This window comes from Pygocentrus nattereri, chromosome 18 (assembly GCF_015220715.1).
Source record: "Pygocentrus nattereri isolate fPygNat1 chromosome 18, fPygNat1.pri, whole genome shotgun sequence".
NCBI lineage: Eukaryota > Metazoa > Chordata > Actinopteri > Characiformes > Serrasalmidae > Pygocentrus > Pygocentrus nattereri.
The window spans coordinates 24,105,644-24,124,990 of record NC_051228.1 but is presented as its reverse complement, the minus strand read 5'-3'; the positions used below and the strand labels follow the sequence as shown (position 1 = coordinate 24,124,990).

The 19,347-nt window shown below is 39.5% G+C and overlaps 2 protein-coding genes across 4 annotated transcripts in view; one reads left to right on the top strand and one right to left on the bottom strand.

Annotated features, from left to right (window-relative positions):
* Window positions 1–6,790: 6,790 nt before the first annotated feature.
* cdc37l1 (cell division cycle 37-like 1) lies at window positions 6,791–13,109 on the bottom strand. Its single transcript, XM_017708144.2, has 8 exons — window positions 12,857–13,109; window positions 10,887–11,171; window positions 10,386–10,482; window positions 10,108–10,223; window positions 9,486–9,608; window positions 8,794–8,967; window positions 8,194–8,265; window positions 6,791–7,049 (listed from the first exon to the last, which is right to left on the bottom strand). The coding sequence occupies exons 1-8, from the start codon at window positions 12,941–12,943 to the stop codon at window positions 6,933–6,935; spliced, it is 1,071 nt and encodes a 356-aa protein (XP_017563633.1). The 5' UTR covers window positions 12,944–13,109; the 3' UTR covers window positions 6,791–6,932.
* Window positions 13,110–15,250: 2,141 nt separating this feature from the next.
* Window positions 15,251–19,347, top strand: part of exd3 (exonuclease 3'-5' domain containing 3) — a 66,651-nt gene continuing 62,554 nt past the window's right edge. For all 3 annotated transcript variants that reach the window (XM_017708200.2, XM_017708199.2, XM_037547569.1), the window contains exons 1-2: window positions 15,251–15,344; window positions 18,532–18,601. In XM_017708200.2, coding sequence (XP_017563689.1) covers window positions 18,577–18,601 — 25 coding nt within the window. In that variant the 5' untranslated portion in view covers window positions 15,251–15,344; window positions 18,532–18,576. The remainder of the gene's footprint in view (window positions 15,345–18,531; window positions 18,602–19,347) is intronic.

Here is a 19,347-nt window from a genome sequence, read left to right as displayed (position 1 = left end):
TGATAGCTCAAAATCATAATATTTGTTGTTAAACCTTATGAGCTTTGTTGTTTTTTTGGAACTATGCCTCTTATTCCAAATATGATACCTAATGAGCTCCAAAAAAATGTAAACAGGAGCATATTAACCACTGTGTTACATCACCTTTCGCTTTAACAGTGCTTAATGAACATTTGGTGGCTGAATACATCAACTGATCTTGATTTGAAAGTGGATTTTTTGCCATTTTTCAGTTATACAAGTCTTCAGCTGCATGACCGTATGAGGCCTTTGTGGTCATATTTTGCACTTCATAATGTACAACATATTTTCTCTGATTACACAGTCTTGATATTGTAACATGCAGAAAGTTTCTTCCCATTGTCACGTTCAAATAAGCATGGATATCCCTGAAAAAGATGGCATCTAAAATGCAGCAAGTGTTGCTTGTAAATGTGCATATACACTATATTTCCAAAAGTATTCACTCACTCATCCAAATCATTGAATTCAGGTGTTCCAATTACTCCCATGGCCACAGGTGCGCCTAGGCATGCAGACTGCTTCTACAAATATTTATGAAAGAATGGGTCGCTCTCAGGAGCTCAGTGAATTCCATTGTGGTACCGTGACAGGATGCCACCAGTGCAACAAGTCCAGCAGTGAAATTTGCTCACTACTAAACATTGTATTATAATGAAGTGTAAGCGATTGGGAACGACAGCAACTCAGCCACAAAGTGGTAGGACACATAAAATGACAGAGCAGGGTCAACGGATGCTGAGGCACATAACCTTGTGGAAACCCTTACCAGAACAGTTGAAGCTGTTATGGCTGCAAAGGGTGGACCAACATCATATTAAACCCTATGGATTAAGAATGGGATCTCACTAAGTTTCATGTGTGGGTGAAGGCAGATGAGCGAATACCTTTGGCAAAATAATGTATTTCTTATGGTGTTGATGCTTTCACAGAGACACAGAGCCTGGCTTTCGAACTTTAAGCTGGTGACAATCTGGAGGGTCTTTACTTCTTTGTCCCAGAGAACACAATGTCCATTATTTCCATAAACAAAAATCTGAACGGTTGACACATCAGACCATAATAAATGTTTCCACTGAGCATTAGTGCATTTCAGATGAGCTCAAGCCCAGAGAAGTCAGCAGCATTTCTGGAGAGGGGTTGACATATTGATTCCGTTGTGCAGAAGATGCTCTCATTTGCATTTCTAGATGGAGTGACGAACAGTTTTTATGGATAAGAGTTTGTCAAAGTATTCCCAAGCCTATATGGTGATATCCCTTACCAAAGAATGCTGGGTTTTAATGCAGTGCTGTCTGAGGTATTTAAGGTCACAGGCATTTAGTTGTGGTTTTTGCCCTTTGTACATAGATATTATATATAATATAAAAGATATAATATAATCTTTTGAATGCATCATAGGGAATACTTAAAATCCTTTCAAGAGCTTATCGAGGAATGCTCTGAAACAGGTGAACTAGTTGCTGATGCATTTTTGGCAAAGTAGTGAGACTCAAACATCCTTGCTTATAAAGGACTCGGCCTTACCTGGATGCTCCTTTTATACCTAAGCATGATTACACCACCCCTTTAAGGGGTTTTCTGAACATTTAACAATGTTCCTAGTCTTAAAGTGCCTTTGGACATCAGTTTCAGAATTAGTGTATCTTTAGAAAAAAACAATAAAGATGATAAGAAAAAAAAACAAATATCTTGTCTTTGTACTGCTTTCATTTAACTGTAGGTCTAAGTGGATTTCCTAATCACTGCTTTTGTTTTTATTTGCATTTCACATACTGTCTCAACTTTTTTGGAATTTTGTTTGTAGGATTGCAGTGAGAAAAGTCAAGGTAAATAAGAAAGGAATCTGATCCTAAATCAACACTCCTGCTCTAAAAAGCTTTGTCAATACAGGCACAGATGTTTAAAGCCATGCTACAGAAACATCCTAACTCTGAAATCTTATTTCTTTATTCACCATGACAACTTACATTAGTATTGAAGTTATTACAGTAGCCATTACAGAATAATATTTCCTAAGTTTGTCATCTTAACTTCTGGTTAGAAAACAGTATTACAAAAGCACTATAATCTGCCAACCTTTCCTAAATATTGCCCTAACATATGTTTTTACCTTTGATTTCTACTGTTAGCCTTTATGATTGATTTTAGTGTTTTACCACTACAAAACAGTGGTTTCAATTGTAAACCTCTGCAGTTAAAAAAAATCCTGCCCTGGAGATTATACTGAGTAATGATATTTGTTTTTTTTGTACAAAATTCATCATAATTAATTTTTACATGTCCATTTTCCAGCCATTCTTTATCTAGGATTAAACAGGCTGTTTCTGTTGTGTGTTTAATTCTGATATATGTAAATGAGCTTCCAGTATGATTGGTTGCCCTGTATTATGTCTTGTTCAAAAGGCAATCTGGACCGGAAGACTCCTTATAACTTCAGTGTAAGTGGGTGGGCTAAACTGCTGTAGGCTGAATATGTTGATATAAATGTGTTGGTTTTCATGACATCACAAAAACAGTGAACTCAGCACAGGCTTTGTTGCAGCTTAGTTTTCATGTATGGACTGCTGATCAGTGCATTTAGGAACTTTAACAATGTTTACATACTACATCAAACTATTTTTAAAATGTGAGGACAATTCAGTTGCTCATGATATGGGCCCTTTAAATGAAAGTGGAATGAAACAGGTGCAGGGGACACAGTCAAAATCAAGGTTACTAAATAACTCCTAGTTCATTGCACTTTAGTTTTGTTTTCCCATTTTTTTACACACAGTAACTCTCTATACAACTAACGCTTAGAACTTGCATGTTATTTGAGGTCTCAGCTGTATCGTCAATCATTTGGTAAAAGACATCACAACTGATCTTGACCTCCACTGAGTTGCTTAGAATTTCCCAACACGAGAGACAACGCTGTAAAATAACACAAAAAGATAGGATTTGCCTCTGTAGTACTTTTTTTTTTTTTTTTAGCTTGACCTTGTCTTGTCCTAGGGCCAAAGTTTCTATAATAGGCCTTTGGTTTCTGATACCACCACCTTTCTGAGCTAGATTTCCTCACAATGCACCACTATGCACCAAACCACTCAGAATAACTTTGCTTACATCTTATTGACCGAATTAAGTAAAAATGTTTTAAAAGGTATTTTTATCTTATGCAGTACACACAGCAGTCCCTACAGAAATTACACTGGTCTTCAATTTGAAGCAGTGGCTGAATCCCAAATGGCTCCACAGAGGACATAGAGGAGTTTCTGAATCATTTCATGACGTATTGCAGAGTTTCTCAACCCTGGTCCTGAAGGCCCATTGTCCTGCACATTTTAGCACTTTTCCTGCCTTAACACAGCAACTTCAATTGAATTGGGGGCTGATAATAAACTAAATACTTGGATCATGTGTGTTGTGAGCAAGGAAAACCCAAAAATGCAGGACAGTGGGCCTCCAGAAAAACAGCGACCTGTGGAGTGCACCATACAGGGCAGAAGTCTCTTATCTGGACCTTAAATCCAGTGTCAGCACCTTCATTTTGTAACTACTGGTAGGTATGACAGAAGGTGGCCAATCAGTTACATCAAGAGTTCAGGTCTAAACTCAAAGACCTCTAAAACAGGGAGTAAGGAGCCCTTTGAGATGCAACTAATCACCATTACTTCATTCTTTAAGTGTGCTACAACAACAACAGTAGCTGTAACTGCTAAATAAGAATGCATTTTGTGGTTAAAATCCTCTGGATTAAAAGCTCAAGTCCACAACTTTTAAATACAAATGAAATCTTTATTGTTTGGCAAGAATAATGACAACTAACTAGCAGTCTTAGGGTTGCTTGCCAGACAATCTAAGGTGACAAGAGGTCAGAAAAAAGCAGGAGGAAACTGTTATTTTCAGTCCTGCTTGACTGTAATTTCCTGTATGACTTCCTGTTTCCCGTGTTAGCATGAAAGCACGTTCTCAGCATGTTTTGAACCGTGATGAAGCGTTCATGCCGTTCTTCAGGTGTAAGGTCCTGGATCTGTTGCAGACAGCATACTGTGAAATGGTGAAGGCGGTCCACTTTGCTGGAATTAACGGTCCATGCTAAATGCTCCCTAAAAACGGCTGGTGTTTATAATGATGTGCACTGGCCCATGGCTCTGATTTGCATAGGTCTAAAATCATGGTTCTAATGCTGAATGAAGCACGCTGTGAAGTATACACCAACTTCACTCTTAAAAAGGATGGTTCTTCAACGGTTTTAGCAAAGCAAAAGGTTCTATAAAGAACTATGAACATTCTAAAAACCCTCTGCATGATTAAAGGGTCCTCTGCATAAAAAAAAAGATCTTCAGACTGACGGAGAATGTGCTTGACATCATAACAGAAGAACCTTTTTCAAAAAGTATTCTTCAGCACCCTTTCGTGATGCAAAGAACCTTTTAAATATGCAAAGAATTCTTAAGAGTGTTCATGGTTCTTTACAGAACCATTTTCTTTACTAAAGAACCATTGAAGAACCATCATTTTTAAGTGTGTAGGGAGTTTTCTTCCTGCACCTTTAGCATAGAGTAGATAATGAGCATGTTGTTTCTGCACAAGTGAGATCAGAAACTGTAATCAACCCCGGTTCATGCTCTGCAGTGACTCAGCGGTTTCTAGGCCTGGACTGAGGCCTACACAGATGCTAGAATTAAATGTGGGATCACTGCAAAAGAACACCCTTGATGACGTGGTGACATCCGAAACAGATCCTTGCTTGACATTTACAGTAGTTTTAGACACGCTGTAATGCATCTAAATAGGACCTAATGCTGTGTCCAACGTCAAGAGCTTTTCAGATAGTGATGCACCAATACCGACAACAATACCCGATCCTTTAAGTATAAAGTAAGCGGTTCTCGCTCCATCTTACCTAACTACTTGGTAAGTGCCCTAAGATCCTGACATTTATACTCTTCAACTAAAAGCAGTGTTCTGCGTCACAAACAGAACATACTGAGCTTATACAAATGGTACGTACCTGCTGTATAATATACATTTATTCTTTTTCAACTGAACCATATTTTTTTTGCTTAAGAATTTTTGTAAGAGGCACAGCAAAACAATGCTAAATGTCAGATCGTACCATTTCAAAATACCTGAAATATTATTCGCAAATGATTCAAAATATTTTTAAGTTTTCAACATATCAGCACACAGAATCAGAGCTTTGTGTGACCTACCATGCTTCCCATCACATTATGAAAGATGTACTTTGTGTAATCCAACAATAAAAGAGGCTTCTTTTATTGTTGAATTACACAGAACAATCAGAATTGGTAAGTGCTACTAACAAATAATTAAGGGTAACAATAATACATTTCTAGTGTATTAATTATAGTCCTATTCAGGTGTTTACTTGTTCAAAGACTAGTTCGGTTTGGCTTTGCTAGACAATGTTTTCTACATATCGAATGCAGTAACTGCATTCAGAAATCACTTTATTTTAGGTGCTTTAGTTTCTCTGCCCTCTCCTACATTTATTGTAACATCCATGCTTTGTTACAAATCTATTAACTTTATTACAGTCTCTTGACATATAAGGCACATGCATTTGTTAGGATCAGACTCTGGACACCTCGGTCCTAAGATAAAGGCTACTGTTAGCACGGAATACTGGAAGTTCATTCCTTATCTCTCTATTGTTCACTCCCTTAATAAAAACCCAGACTAACCTTAACTCAGACCGCAAGTGACTACACAGCAGGAGATAAAGGATTCCTGATAGAACCCTTACTCAGCTGTTCAGCTAAATAAAATACCATTTGTGTGTATTGCACAGTTTGCACATTGTGTTATCTGTACTTATTTAATACTAGTAGACAGTAGTGTGTGTGCTCATCAAAAACAGCCTAATGGTATCAGTACTCTATTGCCAATACTGATAACAATACCGTATAAAAGTGACAGTATTGGCTCCGGTGTCGGTGCATCACTACTGTCAGATATCAATTCAATTTGACTCTCTGAATCAAGCCCACATATTCCCTTGATGAAACACATAGGGAGCTGATTAATAACATTTATACACCCATGTACTATGTTATACATCAAAAGGAGAATCAGTTCAGACACAGTGCTTTGTTCTTGAACTGTGGTTTGAAAAAGTCAAGCTGAAAAGTTTAAGCTCGCAAGGGAAGCAGAGACCCCCCCCCCCCCAGACAGTGTCTGAGCCAGTGTCGCCCTTTAATCTGCCTTGCTTGGTGCTGAAACTTGCTTTCAACATCCCCATGCTTACTGATAGAGTGACACAAAGCATGATCAGAAAAAAAAAAAAGTAAAATTTCCCATCAGTGCTTGTGTCAACAGAAATGTAACAAAATGTGCACCAAAAAATACCTCTTCCTGTCTTTGTTCTTTTTCTATATATCCTTTTTTATCATAGACAAATATAAAGTGCAGTACACATTCACGTGTGACTCAAAGACAAAAAAAAAAAAAAAAAAAAAAAAAAAAAATAAAAATCCCCCAAAGTCTCTGAGCTCAGCCCTTTTTAAAATATCCTCCATCTTCTTCCCTGCTGTTCTCCTTGGATGTAAACTTCCAAACAAGGAAAACGAGGCCATATTCTCACATCTGATCCATCACAAGGAGACTGCTGATCTTCGACCAACGTTTAGCAGGAGAATACACACTGCACAGGTCTTCAAATCTGGACCTTGAATCCGCTTTCCAGTGATTTTGTTTGTAGTAGTTATGACACTAGCAGGCTCAGCAGTTACATATGGTTACAAAATTCAGGACCAGAAACTGGATTCAAGGTCCAGATTTAATTACCTGTTAGAATGTAGCTTCTGCTGGAGACTACATCAAACTCAGCAGTGTCACCTTAATGTAGTCCAAAGCCTGAACACAGTCAAGGACATAAAGGTTTAGTATATGAGCTGGACATGCTAGGAAAGCTCCATCATTCTGAATTCTTCTGTTTCTGAGCCCTCCTCTTTTGGGCCTCGTCCAGGATGCGTCCATAGCCCCGCCTCTAAGCACCGTTTGATATGATACTCTGCCATCTAGTGGAAGAGCAAAAGAGAAAGCAATACAGACACCGAGAAAGAGAGATATAAACTGGTAAGCCTAAACATACAAAAAATGTAGATGTACTTTTGAGTTTTAAAATAATGCTGAAATGCTCTTTAGTGATGTCTACACAAACAGAGGCAGAGAGAAGGCTGAAGTAGAGATCAGATTGTACACAGATTTATGCCCTTTTTAAGCAGATTAGGGTTGTTACATAACCCTTCCTGTCCAGGTCTCCTGTCCTCAAAGGCTTTTAAAGATCCCAGCTCAATATCAAATCAGTGCAGGGAAGAGTTTGCTTCAGGGCAGAATAGACAGTGTGTAATTTTCAGGAAAAGACGTGTTTGTCTGCAAACTCCCTCCACCCTGTTGAAGGCAGTGAGCTGCATTATGCATTTATCTGTACTATGTGGAATGATCACATTTCCAGTTTGCTTATCAGTCACCTCACCAACCTACCTGTCTACTCATTCAGTTCAATTACTCAGTTCTTTTTGCGTTTTACATTATGTGAACATTTTATGATGAACAGACCAATAAAATTACTAAAAAATAACTTTGAATAAAGCCAATTTACATTAACATTAAATGTTTTTGATTTCTGCATAGTTGCCATTTTCGAGACGTTTTGTGTTTTTGGACAGTCAACTCAAAAGGTGGACCCAAAAGATTTTCCACAGTAGTTAGAACTACAAAAATATATTTATTTTGGAAAAAAAAACAGAATGTAAATTAAGTGTAACATTTGATTCTTAGGCTGTGCCCTGGAACTATGAGGCTAATGTGGCTAATAAGAAATGAAAGCCTATGCAGGAACATAGTACATGATATATTCTGATAACCTGAAGAAAAAAAAGACTATTATTAGGTCTGTCTGCTATTACATTATGATTAGGTTTATACTGTAAGAGTGGCATAAATCACAAAAAAAGTTAAATAGTTACTCATAACTATTTGATGCCCATTAATAGATAGCTATTTAATGACTGTTACAGGCCTAAATAGAACACAGACTGAATATCTGACCAGTTTTCATAGAGAAATCTACTTATTACTGAAAGGGACAGTTCAACCCTACAGTACTGATGAGGTTAGAACTGAAGATGCACTAACTGCAAAGTGTAAAACTGTCAGTACCTGTGGATTCATGGTGCTAAGAACGTTCTGGAGAATGTGCATGTCTTGCGACTGGATACACGCCTTCAGTTCCTATGTGGTCAAAAGTCCAAAAGTAAATAAAATTAGCCAGTTTGATTGGATTGTTTTACAGTGCCTAGTTTTAATCGAGGCCAAAAAGTATTAAACTGCAGTAACTTAACTGGGCATGCATGACAATATCAGCACAGTAGAAGTAAAAAAAAAAAAAAAAAATTTCCATGTCTGGAAAAAGACTTAGGAAGCTTTTAGCATTATGGTCTAGAGTCATTCCATTGGATGTTTTTATTTTCCACATCATATTGAAATTTGTAACTGTAATTATTACACAGAAGCCTCATCAACTTTTTGGATTTAAGAATGCCAGTCACATGAATCAATCACAGCTACAATGGATACTGGTGTCCACCACATCAGCTGCCAGATAGTTCTCCTGACCACTCGGAAACGTGGTCATAGCAAGCATATTCCAGGCACCAAATGTGAATAAGTGCAGTCCCCTGCAATCTGCTCTAGGACTGGCCCTGAATTTCCCTTTTGGTGCATTGCTAAACTGGATGATTGGTTAAAATAGGAACTTACAGGAGGCAGAGACTCCAGAACCTCTTTGGGGTCCAGGCAGCAGCTGGATGGAGTGTAGTGCTGTTCAGGAGTTTTTGGGGTGTCCAGTTTAGACTTCACCGCATACTCCCTCACTCTCTGTTTGAAGGCCTCAAGCTCAGTGTGGAAGACGTCCAAATATCCCTCCTGTCCTGCCTGGAAGATGAAAAAGGTGTTAACTTAGCAATTTCTGCAACTATTTCTTTGTTAATAACAAACAAAAGTATGTAGGTTGTAGAAAACACTAACCTATGCAATGGCAGATTTAACTCTGTTACATGTCCATCTAGCGGTAAGCTGGCCTCATTACAATAAACTGCAGCTATTCTTAGAGGACAAACCTTAGGCAGCATAATTACCAGCAGTTTGTCAGATAAATTCTCAACCAGGGAAAGATGAAACAGTTTTAAATGTATTAATTCAGGAAGGTAAAATTATCATGTTATTCTAGGGAGTGTTCTGACTGTAGAGTCACCATTGCTATTGTAAAACTGGCAAGGTATGGCAATACCACAATAACTCAAAAATACATAACATGAGTGGTCTATGTATGCTGTGTACACACTGCATACTGAAGTGGTTACAGCAGAAGACTTGCGTGCCGCATAGTGTGGCTGCAGCAGCAGTTTTGTGAATACCGCAGTGTAGCTGCAGCAGTGGTGACCAGCTCTTACTTTGGCTTTCTGGAAGAACTGACGGAAGCAGCCACGTGGGTCCTGCTGCACATTGCGGGCCATCTCCAGGATAAATTGCATGGCAACGGCCTGGTGAGCCACCTGCTCCATCAGAGCCTCTTTCTGTGGGAGAGAGAATCAGTCAGAAAACACAACTTCAGCATCTCACCAGCAAAGCAATAACAAGTCACAACAACACCTGTGCTGGCAGGGGGAGCTTAGTGTTTTGACTAAAACGTTACCTGCTTGTGTAGTGTATTTTGACCTTTCATAAGCACCTGAGATTAAATTTTGTGGCCCAAGTGGACTTCACACCTTCAGATTCCTGGATTTCATAAGCAGTAGAACCTCCCCACCCATCAGAAAACTGTGATTATTGAACCATTAGGTCACTGAAATATTGAGAATTTGAAAGAACTGGTCTGTACATGTGAATAAATTAATGTTTAAATAAATAAATAAATAAATAGCTAGTCACTTGGTGAAAAGGCTTGCAGCCATGTGTTGCTATAGTAACTATTTGCTGCTCAATCTGGCAGCAATTTGTGATGATGTCCATCAATGCTGCAGTGTATCTAATGCTGGTATGAGAGAATAAGAGTGGGCAGATGCATCATCTTACTTTTTCAGCATGAAGGCGGAAGCACCATAAGATTAGGTAGTTGGCCGTTTCCTCACAGATGAGGTGGGGCAACTGCGCTAGAAAACGCTGACTGTCGTCCCATCTCCGCAGCATGCCTGCCAACAGAACCAGAGAAAAGAGAACTACGTGCATGAAGTACCTCAAAGTCTGAAAATGTACACCTACAAAAGGGATAAAAAAAATTAAAAACAATTAAAATAAGACATTTGTGATGACTCATCCCATTTTAAAGCTGGAGATGAAATCAAGTTGCTTACCAAAATGTTTCAGGTGCTGCTCATGACGCTGGACGAATGTTAAACTCTTGTCATAATCTGGTTCATTCCCCTTTGATTGGGAATCACTTATGATGCTCTAGAAAGTATTTATTAAAAAAAAAAAACAAAACATAAGTACCCTGCTAGTTATTACTGAATTCATTAAATATGCCACATGTACAAAGAAATTATGTAGACCAATGATTCTTAACTCTACTCCTGGCAGCCAACAACAACGGCTGGTTTCAGACTTTCCTTTACTACTAAAGTGATCTAGCTCATCAAGTGATTATAGAGCCCTTATGTGTTGGATCAGATGTGTTGAGCTGGTTAATAACAAACTATGGAGTGCTGTGGGCCACCAGGAGAAGGACTAAGAAACACTGACACAAACTAGCGTTATGTAATACATATAACTGTATATATAAAAAGCATGATTAATACAACTGCCCTGACTGTGCATAAGTAACTACCATACTACTGAGGTGTGAAGCAGCCTACCTTGTCGAATCCACTCTGACCAGATTCTGCCCCAGGCACAGGGCTCCATCGAGACTCCAAGCCTCCCAGCATGCTTTCCTTCCTCCTCCACTCCTCCTCAGACTGAGACAGGTGTGCGGAGGAGGCCAGGGCCCGGGCTCGGGCCTGTTCAGCTGACTCAGAGCCATGCAGCTCTAGACCACACAGCTGGTCCTGCGCCTCCACCAGCTGCCAACTTGACACGATAGAGGCCTTCACACACTGCTGCTGGCTCTCACAGAGAGATGCCATGCTCTCCGCACTTGCCTGTAAGACGAGACAGACAGATACAGACAGACGGACAGAATTGTTAATCACGCAAGTAGAATTGAACAGCAAACAATATAAATATCATTTTTAAGTGGTAGTTTTATACAAAAGAGGTCCTTTACTCATGATGGCATGACAGTCCTATTTAATACATAAAGCATCTAAATATGTAAGCTCAAAAAGCTTGATCACTTGCTACAAAAAAACAACTGGGTGGCATAAACTTCCATAACTGCTAGCTAGCTACATCAGCCTTGTAGGGTAGAACTGAAGGCAACTGTGAATACCAAACTTGTCTTAGCAAGTCGACTCCATTTAGAATAAGGTGGGCAGTATCATAAATTAGATTTTTGAGTGACGTATTCCTTTAAACGTCTTGGGTACATGTGTTTGAACACAGCCTCTGGTATAACGGGCATTTGTGTACCCCACTGCTGTCCATAAAGTACTCTATTGATGTGTTAACACCCATTAATAAACAAGCAAGGCCCAAAGCACTACATCATCAACATGCCTGTGTATGACAAACTCCCAAACTGTAACTGTGATACTGGGTGGAAAATAGATCATGATGTTGCAGGCTATTTCCTCTTCAGGATGACAAACGGCTGAGACACTGCTGGAAATGATTTTAAACCTGTTCCTGTGGTTCACTCAAATCAACAGTAAATGCCAGCAGTCCCTGAACACCGGCGGGTCTAATAATACCCACAGCCGCCTCCTGCAACACCTCAGGCGGGATCAGCAAAACGCTTACAGGGAATGCAAAAATGATGAGGTCGTATTTAACAATAGTCCGTGACTTCATGTTAGATGTCGAACAGCCTGATTCTCACTGTGACAGAGAGGCGAGGTAGTGGAAGTTCATCGCTCGGATGTATTTCACGCCAGTTTTCATGTTGTTGTTAAATCCACCCTAAAGCTGACTTACGTTCAACTGAACTGTGGCTAGCTGAAGTTACTATTACTATTCATATTTCTCATTCCACCTTAAATGGTGTAGCAGTTAACGTTACAAGAAAGTATAGCTACTGCAAGGCAGGCTGTATATACTTGCTAACTACTGCGCCATTTAAGGTGGAACGGGAAAGGAATATAAGCAGTTGGCGGACAAGCATTCCCAGCAGTCTTAACAAAATTCAAGTATTGCACCAGTGGCTTCGGGATGCTGAACTTGGCTTTTTATTCGAATTCCGTTCCACCTTAAAAGGCGCAGAAGTTACATTCTAGCATTTGAGATGTTACGATAAACTGCTGCTTCATTTTAAGGTGGAACGGGAAAATTCGAACAGGCAGATTACTTCAGCTTCGTAAGCTTGTAGGTCTCTGCGATGAAACGAAACAAAACCAGAATCCATGTTTTTGCTATTCGAGATTGGACACTGGTGAGGAGCTACAAGTTTAACGAAAATTGTCTTTCCCTGCTTAAAGTTAAAGCAAGCTAACTTTACTTAGCTAACTAGTTAGCCTGCTTGCTAACGCTACCTAGTTTGCTTCGTTTGGGGAGTTAGCTAACTTATCGTTAGCCTGCTAGTCGGCTAGTTGTTTAGTTCAAAACGCTGGCCAATGTTTGTTAAATGACCATTGTTAAGTACCAATGCGAGGTTACAGTTAGGAAATGTTAGCGTTAAAATGTCATGTCGGAAGAAAGCCGCAAACTGAAGTTCATGTTGACCGTGTACCTCGTGTAGTTGTTGTGAGTGCGCAGAGAGATTTGTGTTGTCGTTTGCGCGGCTCTGCTCCTCCGCCGGAGACACGACCCACTCCATCGCGGCTCAATTTCTCATCAGAGTCCGGCGAACAGCGCCTGTCCGCGGTGAAAGGGCTTGGCCTGAGTCGCTGTGTATACAGGGGGCGGGTTAACTCGGGAAGCAGGCGAAAGCTGGCATGTTCGGAGCTTCCCAGCATGAGCAGCAACTGATTATGGGGGGCTGTTTAGGGTGAAGTACACTGATACACTTGCACACGCGCACACTAGCTCCTTCTCTCTCTCTCTCTCTCTCTCTCTCTCTCTCTCATACTGTACATACACATTCATACGGAGCCACTGAAAGGGCATGGGGGAAACCTCCTGCCTGGGAAATATCCTAAAATCTCGGGATAATTACCTCTGAATAGTTTTCTCAGGATTATTATCTCAATGTATTTCTCAAGACAATTACTCAAGATAATGTTGTTCGAAAAATTATCTGAAGATAATTATCTCCCGGTAATTTTCTCGAGACACAGGGAAAACTTCAGCACAGCACCCACTCCATCCAGACAACATTCCACTCAGTATTCTCTTCCCGGGCCCAATTTTCAGGGGTGCTGGAAGTTGTATAACCATGACTGACCACTTTATAGCACTTTATTTTGAATTCAGTCTCAAACACAAAGACACTGTTTCAGTGCTCGACAACAGACATCGTTATATTATATCAGCGCGCAGTCTGAAGCGTTTTAAAATGCAGCACACTATTCGGAGGAAGGGTTACAGAAATACATCCTGGATTTTTATTCAGGAGCAGCTACAGCTTTCTGGACAACTCTGTGGCGATAGGTGGATGCATGCGTGCCACGCAGGTGTTTCAAAATGTACTTGCGTGCCAAAAAAAGAAGACATTCAGAAAATCCTGAGAAATTATCCCGATATAATTATCTCAAAATAATTAATCAAAGAAAATAATCTCAGGGCACTTTTCAGGCAGAAGGTTTAAGTTCAGGGCTCCATGCTCTGCAAATGAAAGTGAAAAAATATTTAAACTGGGGCTGGTATGATGTTACATTCCCTTGTAATATTTTTGCATTCGCTTGCAAGGTTTTTGCATTCCTGCAAAGGAACGCATAATTATTGCGAGAAAACAGCGCATTTTAGTGCAAAGTTATTGCAGGAGCAATCTTTCTCTTTTTTTTTTACCAGGGCACCTTTAAGGGTCTAGTAGAACAAGGCAAGAATAAGACAACTTTAAAAAAACACTATCAAAAGCGAAGAATACAAAGACTTTTATTCTATTTTTCACATACTGCAGTGTTAAATGCAGTAAAAACAGGGCTAATGATGATGTCTTCATGATAAAACATAGTTTTTCAGTCTTAAATATTGATAATAATTTATCATGATAAAGATAAATGTCATATATTGCTTGTTTTAAGAAAGCAAAATCATCTGCCAATATGGAGATCATTTGGTACAGAATATGTGTGCAGAATAAAATGTGGGTGGAGAGATAGAGATGATTTTTTCCACGAAGTAATTAGCAATACAATCCCGTATTTACTAAATTTAATGTAGTTTTTTTTTTTAGTAATTACACCAACACTGGAGCTGTCTATACTATCATTAACATTATGTACATGCTGCTTATAAAAAAAACTTGTCAAAAAGCATATATGAGTAATATTTGACACCCCCTGTTAAATATGTTATACATACATGTTCATACACATGTTGATACATGACTAAAATATGTCACATATTTGCAAATGGCCAGTTTTAAATAGATTTGCATACGTCACCTAAATGTCCATATGTGAGCAACATAAGTGGACCGTATAAGAGAAATCTATAAAAATGCTAATATGGGTCATATATTTGAAATCTGTTTACTTCTATCAGATTTCCATATCGGTTGTGAGGCCCCAAAGAAAATGTTTTTTCAGGATTAACACTATTTACCATCGTCAACATCACCTATAAACATCAAATCATACACGTGTAGGTTCACTGGTGCTGGACAGTGAGTAAATCGCGTTGTAGACGTGGCGACACCGGTTCATGTCACCTTCTTTTTGTAAAGGAAGAATCTGATTCTATTTCTCGACAATGAGCCATTTTACACTCTGTGCACTTTTCCCCATGTTTTTGTAAAATATGATTGAACTTTGCAGAGATTTCAACACGAAAGACAAATTAAGTGTCTCGTTTATCATTAAACTGTGCTACCAAAAGGTGGCGCTGTCAAATTTGACAATACGAGACGCCAAAAACAAATTTTAGAGAACGCGACTTTCTTGACGTTTAACTAAAAAGTTTATGTCGTAATAAATTCACACCAGAGAGCTTATACAGGATAAACCGGCTCCGCTTCACTTCATTAAACGTCCGTCGGGCACAACCAACGCTGTTTATTTGGTTCCTCTCCCGGAAGCACGCTTCACTCAAATGTCCGTTCTGCGTTAGACAACTAAGTAAGTTACACCATACAGCTGTTAATTCAGTGAAATAAAACCACTTAAAAAGTTTATTTTCGCAGATAGTTGCTTTTTCGGGCGTCTTATCTCAGCTGCTAAATAAAACAACGGAATGTTACCGCGTCGCTAGCTTGGCTATTTTTAGCTGAACGTTAGCAAATTAGCTGCATGTTTGAGTCAATAAACTAAACCTAATGGCCAAGTAGTGAGAGAGTTAATATCTCAGTTATACCTAAATAACTGGATATTTGATGCCAGACACATTTCCAGCTTCTATAGCCTGTTTGTTTTAGTAACCGAGACAACGCCTGCTAGACAGAAGTTGAAATCAGCTTCTTGTTCGAATTTTCCCGTTCCACCTTAAATAGTGCAGCAGTGGTTATTCTAACCCCTCAGACGACAGACTGTAACTTCTGCATCATTTAAGGTGGAACGGGCACATTCGAACATGAAGTCGACTTCAGCCTCGTCTAGACAGATAGGTTAACATGTGAAGGGTTCAGCATGTGATGATTGGTGAGACGCTCAAGCTCAAGTCACTTTATGTTTACTTCTGCTTTATTCAGCCCACTTTTATCACCCATACAGATTTTTGCTGCCCTCGGTTAAGCTCTGACCAAGAACTGCAGGAAACTGAAACCAATGTACCACAGAAAACAACCTATAACGAGTTGTTATTCATGCAACTGTGTTGTGTATTCTGGGCCATCAGATGATAAGGATTTTTAGCTGCTGCTTGCTAGTGTATTCTTGGTGAATGAGTAAAGGGAAATAAGATCATTTAATTGCAAACGTTAATTTTATTGCAAAACGTCAGTTTACCTTAGTATCATTCGGTCTCGTTCTAGGAGCTAGTTAAACGACAACAATATACAACACTACTAAAGACTACATACTGCCCATATATTTGTCAATACTGTCTTAAATCCAAGCTTTACCTGGTTGGCAAGTACTCAGATTATTCAAAATCATGAGAACAACTGAGACTCATTTAAGCTGTTACATAATTTAGACGTTAATGTGGAGGTCATAAAAAAGCTGTAATTAAACATGTTTTATTACAAAAAATTACTCCGTAGTCATGGCCTCAGACGCATGTCACTCAAATGCTCTCTTCTGTCAAAGTAGGCAGTTGTTCGTAATGTTAAGCAGTACATTTCACCTTCTCTTTTAGTAGGCCGACGTCTAGCCTAACATTGGGCCTCATTCACCAATATCTTCCTAAGTGTTTTTCTAAAATTGGCTCTTGAGAAAGCTTCTAAGAAAAGGTCTACGTCAGATTCATGACGTGTTCTTAAGCCACAGAATTGTTCTCACCTTTATGTTCTTGAGTGTGTGTAGACTCTGTTCTTACTCAAGAACAATTCCAAAATAAGAAAACACAGATGAATGTCAAAATCTTTGCGAAAACTGTGTAAGTGGGTTTTAAGAAATCTATTCTTAAGAATGGTTGGTGACTGAGGCCCATTATGATTTGTGAAAGAACCCATAAAATATTGAGTAAACACAGTTGATAAATAAACACTGTACTTAGAAATCTAATTTACATAATTTCCACCTCATCGCAAATATTGTCAGTCATGTTTAGTGTCGGTTTGCTTTTTTTCATTTCACGAAGGAGAAGAGTCTAATGTAGCTGACAAGTATTAGAAACTTGTACCTCTCTAATTAATATTGTACAAATGATATGATGAAATAATAATACATGCCTAAACATTTACAAAATTCAGGCTTTAAAATTTATGACATTGCTATGCTGCATACTTTCACTGTCATACAGTCTTAGAAACCACATGATAAAGACTAGTGGAGATCACTGAAAGGGGGATTTCCCTAAGTTTCAAAGTCATTTAGGGTGGTTTGGAGTGAAATGGCTACATTGTAGAGATACATACTTGGTCTTTGTTCACAGAGGTGGTGATGGGAGCCATTAGTCAAATAGTGGTAAACATGGGAAAATTTTTCCTTTGGAATGTCCTGTATGTTTTAGGCTGAAACCTTCTCAAAACTGTAATCAGGAATCATATTCATAGCCATTGCATGTAATAACCTGCTAAGAGGTAATGATTAGAGGCGCTAAATGCTTTAGCCATCTGGTTTCATCTGGGAGGAGTGGAGGGGTTGTGGCTGAACTGTTACTTTAAGGTGTAATTTTGTATGTGGCAGCATGTAATGCAGTACTTCTTTGAATTAATCTTACTCGGAGTGTCTTAGCTGCCTTTGTCCAGGTGGTGGCAGTAGAATCTAAGATAGATCAGAGTCTAGCATGAGCGTGGAGCAGTTTCAGATTCAGTGCCAGGACCCTCCCCTGGGGACCGCTAAGAGAAAGGGAGAGAAACAGTCCAGACTCCAGACCTAAAAAACATCCTCAGCCTCAAAGCATGTCACCCAGCCAGCTGGCAGCCTGCCCCTGCCTGGGCTGTTCCCACAGGGAGAGGGAGAGAGAGAGAGAGGCTATGTGACTATGTGTGAGAAAAAGAAATATGTACATGTGGGTGAGAGTGCATGTTTTTTTGAGTTTTGACACCTCAGCCGTTTGCTCAGACTGAATGAAGTATAGTTCAGTAACTCAGCTTGACCAAGGCACCACTGGGTTCAGTTTGTTCTTCTTTGACATCTAGTTCTCAGATATCATAGATAAAGACCTTTGTAAATCTTTTGGACTTTTGGTGTTGAAACATAAGACAGGTTTTGTGGAGAAAAACGTAGAGTGAAATATTTCTCCTCTGTCAGTGAGAATGTTTCAGTCTTGAGAAAGTTTGCAGCAAAGCGTGTGAGAACCGGAGGGCCCAGTCGCTTCTGGGTTCCGTAGCTGAGCAGGATGGATATTAGGAACAGATGCCAAAACTGAACCTTTTAAAATCAGCGGAATGGAAAAAAAATTGGCGCTATGAGTTTTACAGTTTCGGGTCATTTGTCAAACCCTGTTGAAACGTCAACACCTGCCTACTTAGTCACAGAACTGACTTTCTTTTTATGGCCAATATATGTTACTAAAGTGAAATGAAATGGTTGTTAAGTGTTTTTTTAAATGACCCAGTGATTCTGGGTAAAAGAATGTGTGAGGAATTGTGCTGTGCAGGATCAGTTTCACTTTCCTGCATTTAGTCTTTCAAAGGTCCTCAATAGCCAGGGACAGTCTTGAGACACACAAAATTGATGAAATGCCTCTTTTCTTTTAAAGGACATTTAACCTGTGTGTTAATAGAGCTCCACCTCCTGGGGAAGAATGAACCCCGTTGCACGATCAGAGGGTAAGAACCAAACTTTGTGTACTTAAAGCTGCAGTATGTAAGAGGTTTTTGTTAAATTTGAAAGATGTGTTACCGAGGATGTGTTGCCTGAAATAATATTTAAAAAATTAGGTGTGGGGAGTTTTTTGGACCACTTCATATGTCTTTGTCACGACTGCCCGTAACAGGAGAGACACACGCTGATGGATATTACAAGGTTTAATTTAATAGGGCGATACAAGATAATCGTAAGGGACCGGCAGGGTCAAAAACAACAACAACAGCAGCAACATAGACATACCAGAGGGTGGTCGGACTGAAGAAAGGTCGGTACACGGGAGAGCAAAAACCAGGTAAAGGGGCTAGGCTAAAGGGTAGAGACAAGTACAAACAAAACGGCAACAGAAAGGCAATCAATGGGCAAGGCAAAAAAGGAGAAAACGAAGTACAGGCGAAGGACAGAAATAACAAAGGGAAAGAACAAGGAAAACGCGTCGTAACAGAGCTAGAGGCTAGATAATACTCAGCACCAAACACAGGAAACAACAGGGCTTAAATACACAGGTTCACAGGTGTAGACAATCTCACTGATTAGAAACAAGGCGAGCCGGAGCGCCGGAGTGTCACATGCTCAGCAGAGTCACTGTAGTCCATAGGTAGAGCATGCTGGGAATTGGAGTCCATGGAGGTAACAGAGTCCAAGGCAGGCAGACTGACAGCGTCAGAGCTGACAGTCTTTATGTATTAATGTCACACATACAGTCTCA

Bases quoted from the DNA above. Each gene is read 5' to 3' on its own strand.
- cdc37l1 (XM_017708144.2), bottom strand. From the start codon at position 12,943: ATGGAGTGGGTCGTGTCTCCGGCGGAGGAGCAGAGCCGCGCAAACGAC. The intron at 8,968-9,485 runs GTAAGAGCTGGT...TTCATCTTCCAG, and splicing joins AGTTCTTCCAGAAAGCCAAA to GCAGGACAGGAGGGATATTT. The intron at 7,050-8,193 runs GTACTGACAGTT...CTCTTCCACTAG, and splicing joins TTAGCACCATGAATCCACAG to ATGGCAGAGTATCATATCAA.